We start from the raw sequence: 13,082 nt of genomic DNA, 5'->3' as shown, positions 1-13,082 counted from the left end.
CTGCGGAAAATTAGGAGAACGCAAATTTACTTCCCCTCTTCGGGCGAGAATTTTATCCGTTAATATCACCTTTGTTTCCGAGGGTCGGCATTTGGACTCCGGAAAACGGAATTTAGTTGAGGTATTCTTTGCGTATGAGAAACCCAGCTGAGGTAGGAAGACGGGTAGAACCGCTGAGGAGAAAATCTCCCTCATATTTCATGCAGATTAGAAGTAAATAATGGTTTAGGATGTTACCATATTTTTCAGAATATAAGAGCCACCTGGATTTTTATTTTATTTATTATTTATTTATTAGATTTGTATGCCGCCCCTCTCCGAAGACTTGGGGTGGCTCACAACAATAATAAAACAATGTGCCAATGTAAACAAATCTAACATTAAAAAATAAAAAAATTTAAGAGGTGGCAAACAAAGAAAAAGGTATTCTGAACCAAATGGTGTAGTAATACAGTGTTCCCTCGATTTTTGCGGGTTCAAACTTCACGAAAAGTCTATTCCACGGTTTTTCGAAAATATTAATTAAAAAATACTTTGCGGGTTTTTTCCCTATACCATGGTTTTTCCCACCCGATGACGTCATATGTCATCGCCAAACTTTCTGTCTGCCTTTAATAAATTTTTTAAAATAAACTTTAATAAATAAACATGGTGAGTAATAATCTAAATGGTTGCTAAGGGAATGGGAAATTGTAATTTAGGGGTTTAAAGTGTTAAGGGAAGGCTTGTGATACTGTTCATAGCCAAAAATAGTGTATTTACTTCCGCATCTCTACTTCGCGGAAATTCGACTTTTGCAGACGGTCTCAGAACGCATCCCCCGCGAAAATCGAGGGAACACTGTATATCATAGCAGAATACCTTTTACAACCATGTACACCTTTTACAAACTTCAAACTTGACAGCTTTAAGACTAGCGGACTTCAACTCCCAGAATTCCTCCTCCTGTCATGTTGAAACCCACAGGTCTTAAACTTGCAAGTTTGAAAGACCCTTGCACCCCTAACCCCGGGGTTGTCAAATTTGACAGATTTAAGACTAGTGGACTTCAACTCCCAGAATTCCTTCTCCAGTCATGGGCCGTTTTTCGTCTATTTTTCCCCGCAAAAATTGGGTGGGCAAAGGGTCTGGGAAGCCTTGCAGGGAGCTCCTAGGTGCTGGCAAAAATGGCCCCATTTTACCCAGATCCTTTGCCCACCCCATTTTTGTGAAAGAATGGGTGAAAAAATTATTTATTTATTTCTTAGATTTATATGCCGCCCCTCTCCGTAGACTCGGGGCGGCTAACAACAGTAATAAACAGCATGTAACAAATCTAATGTTTCAAATAAAAAAAACCCTCTTATTAAAACCAAACATACACACAAACATACCATGCATAAATTGTATAGGCCTAGGGGGAAAAGGGTAGTTCAGTTCCCCCAAGCCTGACGACAGAGGTGAGTTTTAAGGAGCTTACGAAAGGCAAGGGGGGTGGGGGCAATTCTGATCTCCGGGGGGAGCTGGTTCCAGAGAGTCGAGGCCGCCACAGAGAAGGCTTTTCCCCTGGGTCCCGCCAGACGACATTGTTTAGTTGACGGGACCCGAAGGAGACCGACTCTGTGGGACCTAACCAGTCGCTGGGATTCGTGCGGCAGAAGGCGGACCTGGATGTTTTTGCAAAAACGGGGCCATTTTTGCCATCCTCCAGCTGCCAGCGGAGCCAGACGTTCAAAGCCCACCGATTAAAGCAAAGGAGAACTCGCCTTCGAACAGATTTCGTGGAGGCTCGTGGCAATGGCTTTCGCTGGGGTGTCACATCGGAAGACGTGACATTTCAAAATCCGGGTCTCCCTGTCTCTGGCTACATAAGCGAAATCCCTGGACAAGAAAAAAGAAAAACCAATTAAAACATACAGCACTTAAGAGAGAACAAGTCAAACACCGATGGAAGAGAAGAATTTCGCTCCGCGGCTGAAAGATCTGAAGAACTTCTTCCGACTTCCTTTCTTTCCGACTCCATCTGATCCTTTGCAGATGACACATACATATATACAGTGAACCCTCGATCATCGCGAGGGTTCCGTTCCAGGACCCCAAGCGATGATCGATTTTTCGCGAAGTAGCGGTGCGGAAGTAAAAACACCATCTGCGCATGTGCAGATGGTGTTTTTACTTCCACCGCCGCAGCGCGTTGCTGGGGAGCGCGCGCGAGTTGCTGGGGCCGCTTCCCAGCTGGGGAGCGGATCTGGGGTTTCCCCAAGCGCGCGCGCGTTGCCGGCTCCGCTTCCCAGCTGGGAAGCGAAGCTAGGCTGCCCCAAGCTCGCGCGCGTTGCTGGGGCTGCTCCCCAGCTGGGGAGCGGATCTGGGGTTTCCCCAAGCGCGCGCGCGTTGCCGGCTCCGCTTCCCAGCTGGGAAGTGAAGCTAGGCTGCCCCAAGCGCGCGCGCGTTGCTGGGGCTGCTCCCCAGCTGGGGAGCGGATCTGGGGTTTCCCCAAGCGCGCGCGCGTTGCCGGCTCCGCTTCCCAGCTGGGAAGCGAAGCTAGGCTGCCACAAGCTCTCGCGCGCGCCGCCCGCCCGCCCACGCTGTTGCCGGCTCCGCTTCCCAGCTGGGAAGCGGAGCTAGGCTGCCCCAAGCTCGCGCGCGCCGCCGCCCGCCCGCCCACGCTGTTGCCGGCTCCGCTTCCCAGCTGGGAAGCGGAGCTAGGCTGCCCCAAGCTCGCGCTCCAGCCCACCGCCGCTGGGGTCTTACGGGGCAAGAGGGGGAAGACCCAGGGAAGCCTCTGCCCGGCGGGGAAACTCCACCATCTACGCATGCGTGGAAGGGCACGCATGCGCAGATGGTGGAGTTTACTTCCGGGTTGAAAACTAGCGAAATAGCCCTTTCGCGATCCTTGAGGACGCGAAACTCGAGGGTTCACTGTACATACATTACATACATACATACACGTATGTATAACGTATTTTTGCTGGTAATGAAGAGGAAGAGAGACTAGTATAGATCTATTTCAAGCTTGTCTGTTCTCATCAGCTAGCCCTATCCTTAGCTGATGAGAGCAAATTAGCTCGAAATAGATCTATACTAGTCTCCCTTCCTTTTCATTATCAGCAAAAATATATTACACATATAGAATATAGTTTGTCGGCTATAAAATAGCCTAGAAGTTTAAGGCCACTGCCTTACAAGGCAGAGGCCCCAGGTTCAAATCCCAGTAAGGGTATGGCTAGCTGATGAGAGCAAAATAGCTTGAAATAGATCTATACTAGTCTCCTTTCCTTTTCATTATCAGCAAAAATATATTACACTCAGAGGTCACACACACACATAGATTTTAACGGGTATAGGTATGTAGGTCTAGGCATATTCAGGTCTTATCCCGTGTAATATATACACATGTGGGTTTTTTTGTTGAGCCCCCCCGGTATACGGGAGGAGCATACAGCTTCCTTTTCACCTCTCAGTCCTACCACAGGCCATGTTCCAAGTGTACTCTGATTACACTTATAGATTCTAGTTGTCGGCTATAAAAAGTTTATCTTCCCTGATAAACTTTTTATAGCCGAAAACTAGAATCTATAAGTGTAAACAGAGGTGGGCTGCTAAGGTGGAACGGTGACGTGTGCTCGCCCCTGTAGCTACTGTACCTGGGCAGGCAGCGAAATCATACACAGAGATGCAGGTGCGCCAATCCGTGTGCTATTTCACTACCTGCCCAGGTGCAGTAGCATAATTACGCTGGACTCCGCTAGCACTCAGAGCCACGGGGACGAGCACATGTCACCGTTCCACCTTAGCAGCCGACCTCTGAGTGTGATATATTTTTGCTGATAATGAAAAGGAAAGGAGACTAGTATAGATCTATTTCAAGCTTATTTTCTCTCTTCAGCCAGCCATATCCTTACTGGGATTTGAACCTGCAACCTCTGCTTTGTAAGGCAGTGGCCTTTTCATTATCAGCAAAAATATGTTATATCTATCTATCTGTCTGTCTGTCTGTCTATCAATCAATCAATCAATCAATCAATCAATCAATCAATCAATCAATCTATCTATCTATCTATCCATCCCCCCACACACACACATATACATATATAGATACACATATATATTTAATGATAGGATCTTGGCGATGTTTCGACGAGGTCCCACTCATCATCTTCAGTCTGGTGCTTTTGACCGTGCTCGGGCGAACAAATATGTATGTGTATTCACACACAAACACAAATACAAATATTATATATTATATAGATATAAAAAAAGAAGACTTTGCTTTTTTTTAAGCCACATACATTAAGTGTAAATGTCTAGGGAGGATGCAGGAAAACTAGAAGCTGTCTACTACAAAGAGATCCATCAGCATTAGCCAACAAACCTTTTCCGGCAAGGTCGAGACATTAAAAGGACTTCAATTATTAATTAAATCAAAAACCCTTAGTCAAAACTAGGTCATCTGGCCAAGACGAAGGGTTGCTTTTCCTCCCAATGCTATCAAGTCCTATTCAATCCCAAACACCTTCTTCCCCACGTATATCGTTCCAAGCATCTACTACTCTTTTGGAAAAATAATATTTTCTCACATTGCTTCCGATCTTCCCCCCAACTAACCTCAGATTGTGCCCCCTTGTTCTTGTGTTCACTTTCCTATTAAAAACACTTCCCTCCTGAACCTTATTTAATCCTTTAACATACTTAAATGTTTCGATCGTGTCCCCCTTCTGTCCTCCAGACTATACAAATTGAGTTCATGAAGTCTTTTGTGATAAGTTTTATGCTTAAGATCTTCCAACATTTTTTAGCCCATCTGTGGACCTGTTCAATTTTATCAATATCTTTTTGTAGATGAGGTCTCCAGAACTGAACACAGTATTCCAAATGTGGTCTCACCGGCTAAAAAAACTTTAAAAACTAATTAAACTAACTAAAAAACTAACTAACTAAAAACTAAAAAACTAACTAACTAAAAAACTTTAAAAACTCTAATAAGATTTAAAATCATTCATTACCATTCACACAGCAAGAAATACTGCACTCTTCGGTCAGGGGTCAAGAGTCTTACGAAAGGCGAGGAGGGTGGGGGCAGTGCGAATCTCTGGGGGGAGCTGATTCCAGAGGGCCGGGGCCCCCACAGAGAAGGCTCTTCCCCTAGGCCCCGCCAAGCGGCACTGTCTGTTTGATGGAACCTGGAGAAGGCCGACTCTGTGGGACCAAACCGGGCACTGGGACTCATATGGCAGAAGGTGGTTCGGAGGTAATAATAATAATAATAATAATAATAATAATAATCATCATCATCATCATCATCCAATATTAAAACAGCTCTAAAAACCCTTACTAAAAAACAATCATACAACCCAAACACACCATACATAAAGTCAAGACAGCTAAGGATATATCAATTCTTCCATGCCTGGCGACATAGATGGGTTTTCAAAAGTTTACGATATTCTCATTGTGGCCAGAGAGAGAGATATCTGCCTCTACCTACCCTGTTTCCCCAATAGTAAGACACCCCCGATTGTAAGACGTATCAGGGGTTTCAGGGGGGTCGGCTAATATAAGCCGTATCCCGAAAGTAAGACATATGTCTTACTTTCGGGGAAACACGGGGGTATTGCCGGGGGGGAGTCCGATGACATCGCTTCCAAGCTCCCCGCGCGCCCCTCACCTTCGCCTTGCAGCGGCGCCACCGCCTCTTCCCCAGCTTGGCAAAGCGAAGGACGGCGCTGGTCCGAAGCGAGCCGAGCGGGCGGCGACTTGCAGCGAAGACGCTCGTCCCAGCAACCGAGTCCTGCCGAGGCTCAGCTGCAAGCGGCCAGCGAGGCCGATCAGCTTCGAGGCGAGCGGCCGGAGCTGCGCCCTCCTTCGCCCACCTCCTTTCCGGCAGGCAGGTGGGGCTGCCCAACTGCGCAGAGCGGCTCCTCCCCTCCAGACACACGCTTCCCCGACACGCGTCTGTGGCTCCAGGCGTGCACGCCGCTTGGAGCCCTGAGGTTGAACTTGGAAAAGGGCTCACGAGGCTCCTGTCCCGTGGCTGCCCTTCTGGACTCTGGGGAGATGCCTTCGGGAACGCGACCCTTTCAATTTTTTTCCAATGTAAGACATACCCCGAAAGTAAGACGTAGTGGGGCTTTTGGGGGTAAAAAGAAAGTAAGACACTGTCTTACTTTCGGGGAAACAAGGTAGGATTGAAGTCCCAGCTTCCTGATTGCGAGGCAAGAGGTCCACCTCTAGGCCACCACACCATAATTAAACTGAACCTCTGCTGTGCGTTAAAACCAGTAAAACAAATTGTAAAAATGATCAATGGAACATCACCGCACACAAGATGGCGGCTTGTTTTAGCCCATTAGCTAAATAAAGTAAGGGGATCCTTTTTAATTTAAAGAACACTAATTGGCTTGTTGCAAAAGGAGATTTTAAAAAGGAACTGTTAAACCAGCAAAACAAACAGCAAAAATAAAAAATAAAAATTCTTGCAAAACAGAAAGGAACCAGAATTGTTGGAAAAATCAATGGCAATGCTTGGATAACCCCACGAACGGTATCTGACAACCAATTAAGCACTATTTAACTGGGCAACAATTGCTCAATGCAATGACATAAAAAATAATTTATGTGCTGTTTGCCTGGTGTGCGCCACTTATTGCGTTAATTTCCCTTGGGATCCCCCACATTAAATGCAACCTGAACGATGCGGTAAATTTCTATTAATGAAAAAAAAACCCAACAGAACCAAAGCCACGAATCCATTTCTGGAGTTTTCACTTTTAAGTGCATTTTTAAAGTTTTATATAAAATTCCAAGCAACGATTTTCTTTTGTCTTTTTGTTTTCCATTCCATTCCTTCCTGATTCTATTCTATTCTATTGTAAATTCTATTCTTTACATATTCCATTCTATTCATTCTTTCTTTCTATTCTTTCTTTCCTTTACTCTTCAATAGATATTTTCTTTCATTTTATTCTGCTTTCACTCTATTTCTATTCACTCATTCTTCTTTTCCTTTCTTATCCCCTTTCTATAAACAAAGTATTATACTCTTCATCTTTTCTTCGGTTTTTTTAAATTTAAAGTTAAATTCTATTCTTTACATATTCCATTCTATTCATTCTTCATTCTATTCTATTCTATTTTCTATTCTTTTCTATTTTCTATTCTATTCATTCCTCATTCTATTCTATTCTTTACAGATTCTATTCTATTCTATTCATTCTTCTCCAAGCAACTATTTTCTTTTTTTGCTTTTCCCCCAATGACCCAATGGCTTCCTGATCTACAATTCCTAGCTAATTCAGTGCTTTGCAAACCACCCTTGTGGTTCCCTGTCTCTCTCTGTGTGTATGTATGTATCACATGGTTTTGCTGAATTTTTAAGATTAAGGGAGACTAGGATAGTGCTATTTCAGCCTTATTCTGGCCTTATCAGCTAGCCATACCCTTACTGGGATTTGATCCTGGGGCTTCTGCCTTGTAAGGCAGAGAATTAACCTCTAGGCTACCAGATTCTTCAATACACCAGGGTGATCCAACAGAAAAAAAAACATATAGTCCCTCCCTGGTACAAAGCTTAAGGGATCAGATCTGTTGGCCTAGAGGTTAATTCTCTGCCTTACAAGGCAGAGGCCCCAGGATCAAAGGGTATGGCTAGCTGATGAGGCCAGAATAAGGCCGAAATAGCACTATCCTAGTCTCCCTTAATTTTAAAAATTCAGCCAAACTATGTGATACAGAACATAGTTTGTTGGCTATGAACAAATTAATATACTAGGGTGATCCAACAGAATATAATATATAATAGATCTATCCTAGTCTCCCTTAATTTTCAAATTCAGTCTTGGCATATTCGGGTTAGCCCCCCCCCCCCCCGCCCGGGCCATTTCGATATACCGGTACCTTAAAATTCATTAGCAACATAAACAATTACACATTTTTATCCAATCAGCCATAAATCTATATCTTCTTTTGCACCTGCCCATCAGTCTATTTTTCTTCATTTCCGCCCTGAGTCCTTTGCGATTAGAAGTCGAATAAATACATTTCTTTACACTCTCCTCCCTCTGCCTCCATGCCTTCCTTCTACCTTCTTTCTCCTTCTCTCCCCTTTCTTACTTCCCTCCACTCCCTTCACCTAGTTTTCTTTCTATCTTAGGAGGAAAAGAGAAACAAATCAGGGGTAAAATACGCATGGTTCATTCGTACATGTCAGTCGTCGGAGAGCCAGTTGCAAAGGGAGCATTAGGCTCCGCCCACCCACCGCCATTTGTATTCTTTTACCCTCCGCACATGCATAGAACTACTTTGCGCATGCGTAGAGAGTAAAAATAACTCAAATAGCAGCGTCCGAGCAAGTGGGCAGAGCTTCGTGCTCCTTTCGCGACCAGGTCTCCGACGACTGACAGGCCCGAGCGAACTGGGAGCATTTTAGCCCTGAAACAAACCCTGAGGTAAATTCAAGAGATCCAGAGATTCCAGTCCGATCAACAACAGGGACCCAAAGCCATAATCCAATCCTTCAACCAGAACTTGGCAACACAAGGCAACACAAAGACAAAAGTCAGTCACTCAGTCAGTCAGTCAGTAAGACAGACAGGCAGGGCATGAAATAGAGGAGGGAAAAAAACATTATTTTTACCTTTCTCTGAATCCGGAAAAGCATGGAAAAATAGAGCAGAGAGAGAGAGAGTTAGGAAAAACACAGAGACGGAAAAAACTCAGCTCCTTCCCACCTTCCCCGTTTTGTTGCCCTTGACTAAGTTGGACAACAATTTTCTTTCTGGACTTCTGTTCTAGTTGGAGGTTGTCCCCGCTTAGAAGTATTTTTGGAAGTTGTCACGAGGCCCACGAGGATCGCAGCTGAGTGGCAGGCGACACATGAAGTGAAATATGGGCTTAAAATATCGCACACAAATGGAGAATCCAGACGACAGATGCGTCCCTTCTCGCCGTGTTTTCCAAAGGGGAGATCATATTGAAAGCGACAGCCTCAAAAAGGAATGAATAAGTCATGTGTTTGTGCTACACAATGCAGGGTTTTCCGCCATCCTTCCCGGTTCCTGCGTTTCTTTGAGGCGAAAACCCTGGAATCTGTAACTGATTCCAAAAGCAAACCGCTATTTTCATTCTTTCATTATCCTTTTTTGTGTGCGCAGAACTGAACAGGAAATCTATTCCTCCTTTGGGCTGAATAATAATGTTTTTTGAAAAGATCTCAGGTTATAACTCAGGAAAACATTCGTGTTATTGATTATTACAGCAAGCAAAAGAAAAGATTCATAAATTCAGGTTGGATATTATGAAAGTTCTTATAATAAAGACAATTACTGTATTTCATGTCTCTCCTAAATTTTTAAACTTGTTCAGCATCACGATCTCTTGAAATCAAAGTCATTTATTACCATATATCCCAAAATAATGTATTATTTGTAACCTTACTGATATAGCAAGACATTTTCAAACACCACTACATATTTATAACGCTACCGTGAATATAAGGAATGACTTTTTATTCTTTTTTTGGGGGGGGGGGTATTAATTTTTAATTTTTCTCCACCTTACAATAAAAATATACATAGATAAAAACACAGCATCAATACATAACACTGTATATGTCTAAAACTTTTTATCTAATGGAGAATCTTAACTTTCTTTTTTCATTTAAACAATCATAGCTTCCTCCCTCCAACATTTAAACTATTAGCAATAAAAAATCTTTAAATTGTAAAAATAAAAATTACCACTTCAATGTCTAACAAATTATATATATAATTTTTTCTTATCTGCAAAGAAGAAAAAAGAACAAAGCAAAAAACAAAACAAATATTTCATTAACTTCAGCAATTAAAATAGTTAAGAAATAACAAAGAATTTATATGTTTAAAATAACATACATCAACTATTCTAACTCTGTGTTACATTATTGTCTACTGCTACCACCATTTCTTATTTCGTCATCTGGGGTTCTACCTTCTAGTTTCTACTTGGTTCTTAAACATCACTTCCAAAATAATTATTTATTTTAACTATTTTTAATTTCTATCCATTCATATTCTTGTCATCAAGTCAGTTAAATAGCATTTTGTGAAGAAAACTGATATGGATTTTAACAACAACAACAATAATTTCAGTAGAATTATATCATCAAACCATCTAATGTCGTTTTCGTCATTTTCTTTTAATGACCCATAATCCCTTGTGGGGTAAAGTCTGGGCAACTGAATGGAACTAGTAGAGAGCTTTACTGGCCGGGCGCCCTGCCCTGTCGCCAATGCAGAGTTTTGTTCAGTAGATATATTCTCGTTTTGCCCAGTGAGAAAAATATCTGCCTCAATCTAGGATCAAACACACAGCCTCCTGATTGTGAAGGAGGAGAGATCCACCTCTAGACTACCACACCACTCAAATAATATAATAAGTAACAACACAGAATTTCCTATCTATGTAATTAATAGATTAACGTCTGATATAAACGTCTGTGAAGTTTTAAAAGAAGGATTATTTATGATATGAGATTAATCGTGGCACCAAAGTCAGCGGCTCTCTCTTGTGCAATCTCTTGCAAGATGTTGCTACCTGCGCATGCACAGAAGCCAAATCTCACTGCAATGCGTGCCTGTGCCAACCGGTCACCTGGAGCTACGCACACAGATCGCTTTCCGCTACCAGTAAGTCATCCCCCACCCGAACCCCAGCCATGTAGAAACCCAATTCTGCTCCTATTTTTCCACTGTGGGAGTTGAGCAGTGGTGGACCACCATTCCTGGCCCTACTGGAACAGGCCGGGAACGCACGCCCGGCACAAGATTTGGCTTCTGCGCATGCACGAAAGCAAAAAGGCCTAAAAACTGGACAGAAGACCTGCCAGTTGCTCTGATCTGATGCGACCGGCAAAACAAGGTAAGAGCTGCCAGTCTGCTCCCATCCGCTTGCCTGCACGGGTCCGCAAGCGGTAGCTCCATCGACCTGCCCCTCCACCGCGCCCCCCAGTGTGCCACGAGCCCATTCTGCAAACCCCCAGTGCCATCACGAGCGGCCTGCTTACTCCGTCATGAGCGGTAGCTCTGTCTGCTTGCCCCTCCACCAAGTCGTGGCCCTTACCTTGCTCTCGATCTCCTGCAGGTCGATGGGCAGGTGGGGCGGCCCCGAGCTTCAGCCGCGCAGCCTGCTCTGTGCTCTCCTGCGTGCACCAAGAGATGACTGCAGCATGGGGGAGCAGAGAGCAGGCCACGCGGCTGGAGCTCAGGCAGGCTGCTGTTGGTGCTGGCCCCAGCTGTCGCTCTAGGCACCCTAGCGAGATTAGGCTGCTGTGCATGTCCTTGCGGCTGTGAGATTTGGGCAAAAATTGCTTCCAAAAACCCCGGCAATTTTTACTGGAATTGTGCCGGTGCACGCATGCCTGCCGGCAATGGAGCAAGGTTTCCCGCTCAATTTCTGCCACTGGAAGGGCGTTCCGGTTTGTGGCCCATCCCTGGAGTTGAGCTACTCACAAACCCTCCTCCCTTACCCCGATTCCTCATTTTGACAAGTCTCTGGATCTCTCCTAGATGAGTTGTCTGATTTATTGTAATCACAATCACTCTTGGATGCTTTTAAAAATACAAGCTCCTTGACATTTATAGCGAGTGTTGTTTTCTTGGCTCACCTTATCAAGAAAACTGTAGGGATTTGTCCAGACAATCTTCAAGACTCAGAGATAATTAAATGGAGGGGGTGAGAAAAGAGCGTGGGGGAAATAAAGGCCAAAATAAAAAGAAATAAACTTGCCAAAAATGAAGAGAAACATTCAGGATCAAATTATCGACAGGGAATTTGGAATTTCTGTCATTTGGAATTTATTTGCTTTGTATTATTTAAAATATTATTCTTTTGTATTATTAATATATACAGTGTTCCCTCGATTTTCACGGGGGATGCGTTCCGAGACTGCCCGCGAAAGTCGAATTTCCGCGAAGTAGAGATGCGGAAGTAAATACACCATTTTTGGCTATGGACAGTATCACAAGCCTTCCCTTAACACTTTAAACCCCTAAATTGCAATTTCCCATTCCCTTAGCAACCATTTAGATTATTACTCACCATGTTTCTTTATTAAAGTTTATTAAAAAAAATATTTATTAAAGGCGGACGAAAGTTTGGCAATGACATATGACATCATCGGGCGGGAAAAACCGTGGTATAGGGGGGGAAACCGCGAAGTATTTTTTAATCAATATTTTTGAAAAACCGTGGTATAGACTTTTCGCGAAGTTCGAACCCGCAAAAATCAAGGGAACACTGTAATCCTTATCCAGAAGCTAACTCCATCCAGCAGGTCGACCAACTAATCTTATATAGTAGTCTTCAACTTATGATCACAACTGAGCCCAAAATTTATGTCACTGAGCCATTTGCTAAGTGAATTTTCCCTCTTTTATGATCCAAATCACTGCAGTTCTTAAATTAGCAATAGGATTGTTCAGTGAATCTGGATTCCCCATGGATTTTACTTGTCAGAAGGAGTTTACATGACCCCAAGACATTGCAAATGTCATAAGTACATGCAGTTGCCAAACCTTCACATTTTGATCATGTCACCATGAGTATACTGCAATGGTCGTAAGTCTGAAATATGGTCATAACTAGGTGCAAATTTCAATTACTGTCACTACCGTTGTGCTTCCCGCGGAGCTCTGCAACCCTGGCGCATGTGTGCATGTACCTGAGCGAGATTTTGCTTCTGCGCATGTGCATGGAGCAAAATCTCACAAAAGGACGCACGCACGCGTGAGATTTTGGTGGGTTTTTAAATTCTATGTATGCTCAGAAACAAAAAATTGGCAAAATTCTGCGCACGCTCAGATGCGCGTGCCCGCCCACCGGTCACTCAGAGCTGTGCGCACAACTCCATTTTCGCTACCAGAACGCCTCCCCCTCCCCCCAATACAGTAGTACCTCTAGATACGATTTTAATTCGTTCCAGAACAGAGCTCGTATGTCGAACAACTTGTATCTGGAACAAATGGCTTTAGACTTTGTTTTTCCCCTCCGAGACAACCAGAAGCAAGGATTCTTGCGCCACCTAGTGGATGCTCGGCTCGTATCCCGAATTTGAGCTCGGGTCTCGAAAA

The 13,082-nt window shown here is 43.8% G+C and overlaps 1 protein-coding gene across 8 annotated transcripts in view; it reads right to left on the bottom strand.

Moving 5' to 3' along the window:
- The window catches only part of APBB2 (amyloid beta precursor protein binding family B member 2), a 152,269-nt gene that overhangs the window by 17,312 nt on the left and 121,875 nt on the right, over positions 1-13,082 (bottom strand). For all 8 annotated transcript variants that reach the window (XM_070757029.1, XM_070757035.1, XM_070757030.1 and 5 more), the window contains one exon: positions 1,746-1,860. In XM_070757029.1, the coding sequence (XP_070613130.1) occupies positions 1,746-1,860 (115 nt within the window). The remainder of the gene's footprint in view (positions 1-1,745; positions 1,861-13,082) is intronic.

The sequence above is a fragment of the Erythrolamprus reginae genome, chromosome 7, assembly GCF_031021105.1.
Source record: "Erythrolamprus reginae isolate rEryReg1 chromosome 7, rEryReg1.hap1, whole genome shotgun sequence".
Taxonomy (NCBI): Eukaryota; Metazoa; Chordata; class Lepidosauria; order Squamata; family Dipsadidae; genus Erythrolamprus; species Erythrolamprus reginae.
The sequence above is the reverse complement of the archived record's forward strand: the minus strand, read 5'-3'. Positions and strand labels throughout refer to the sequence as shown.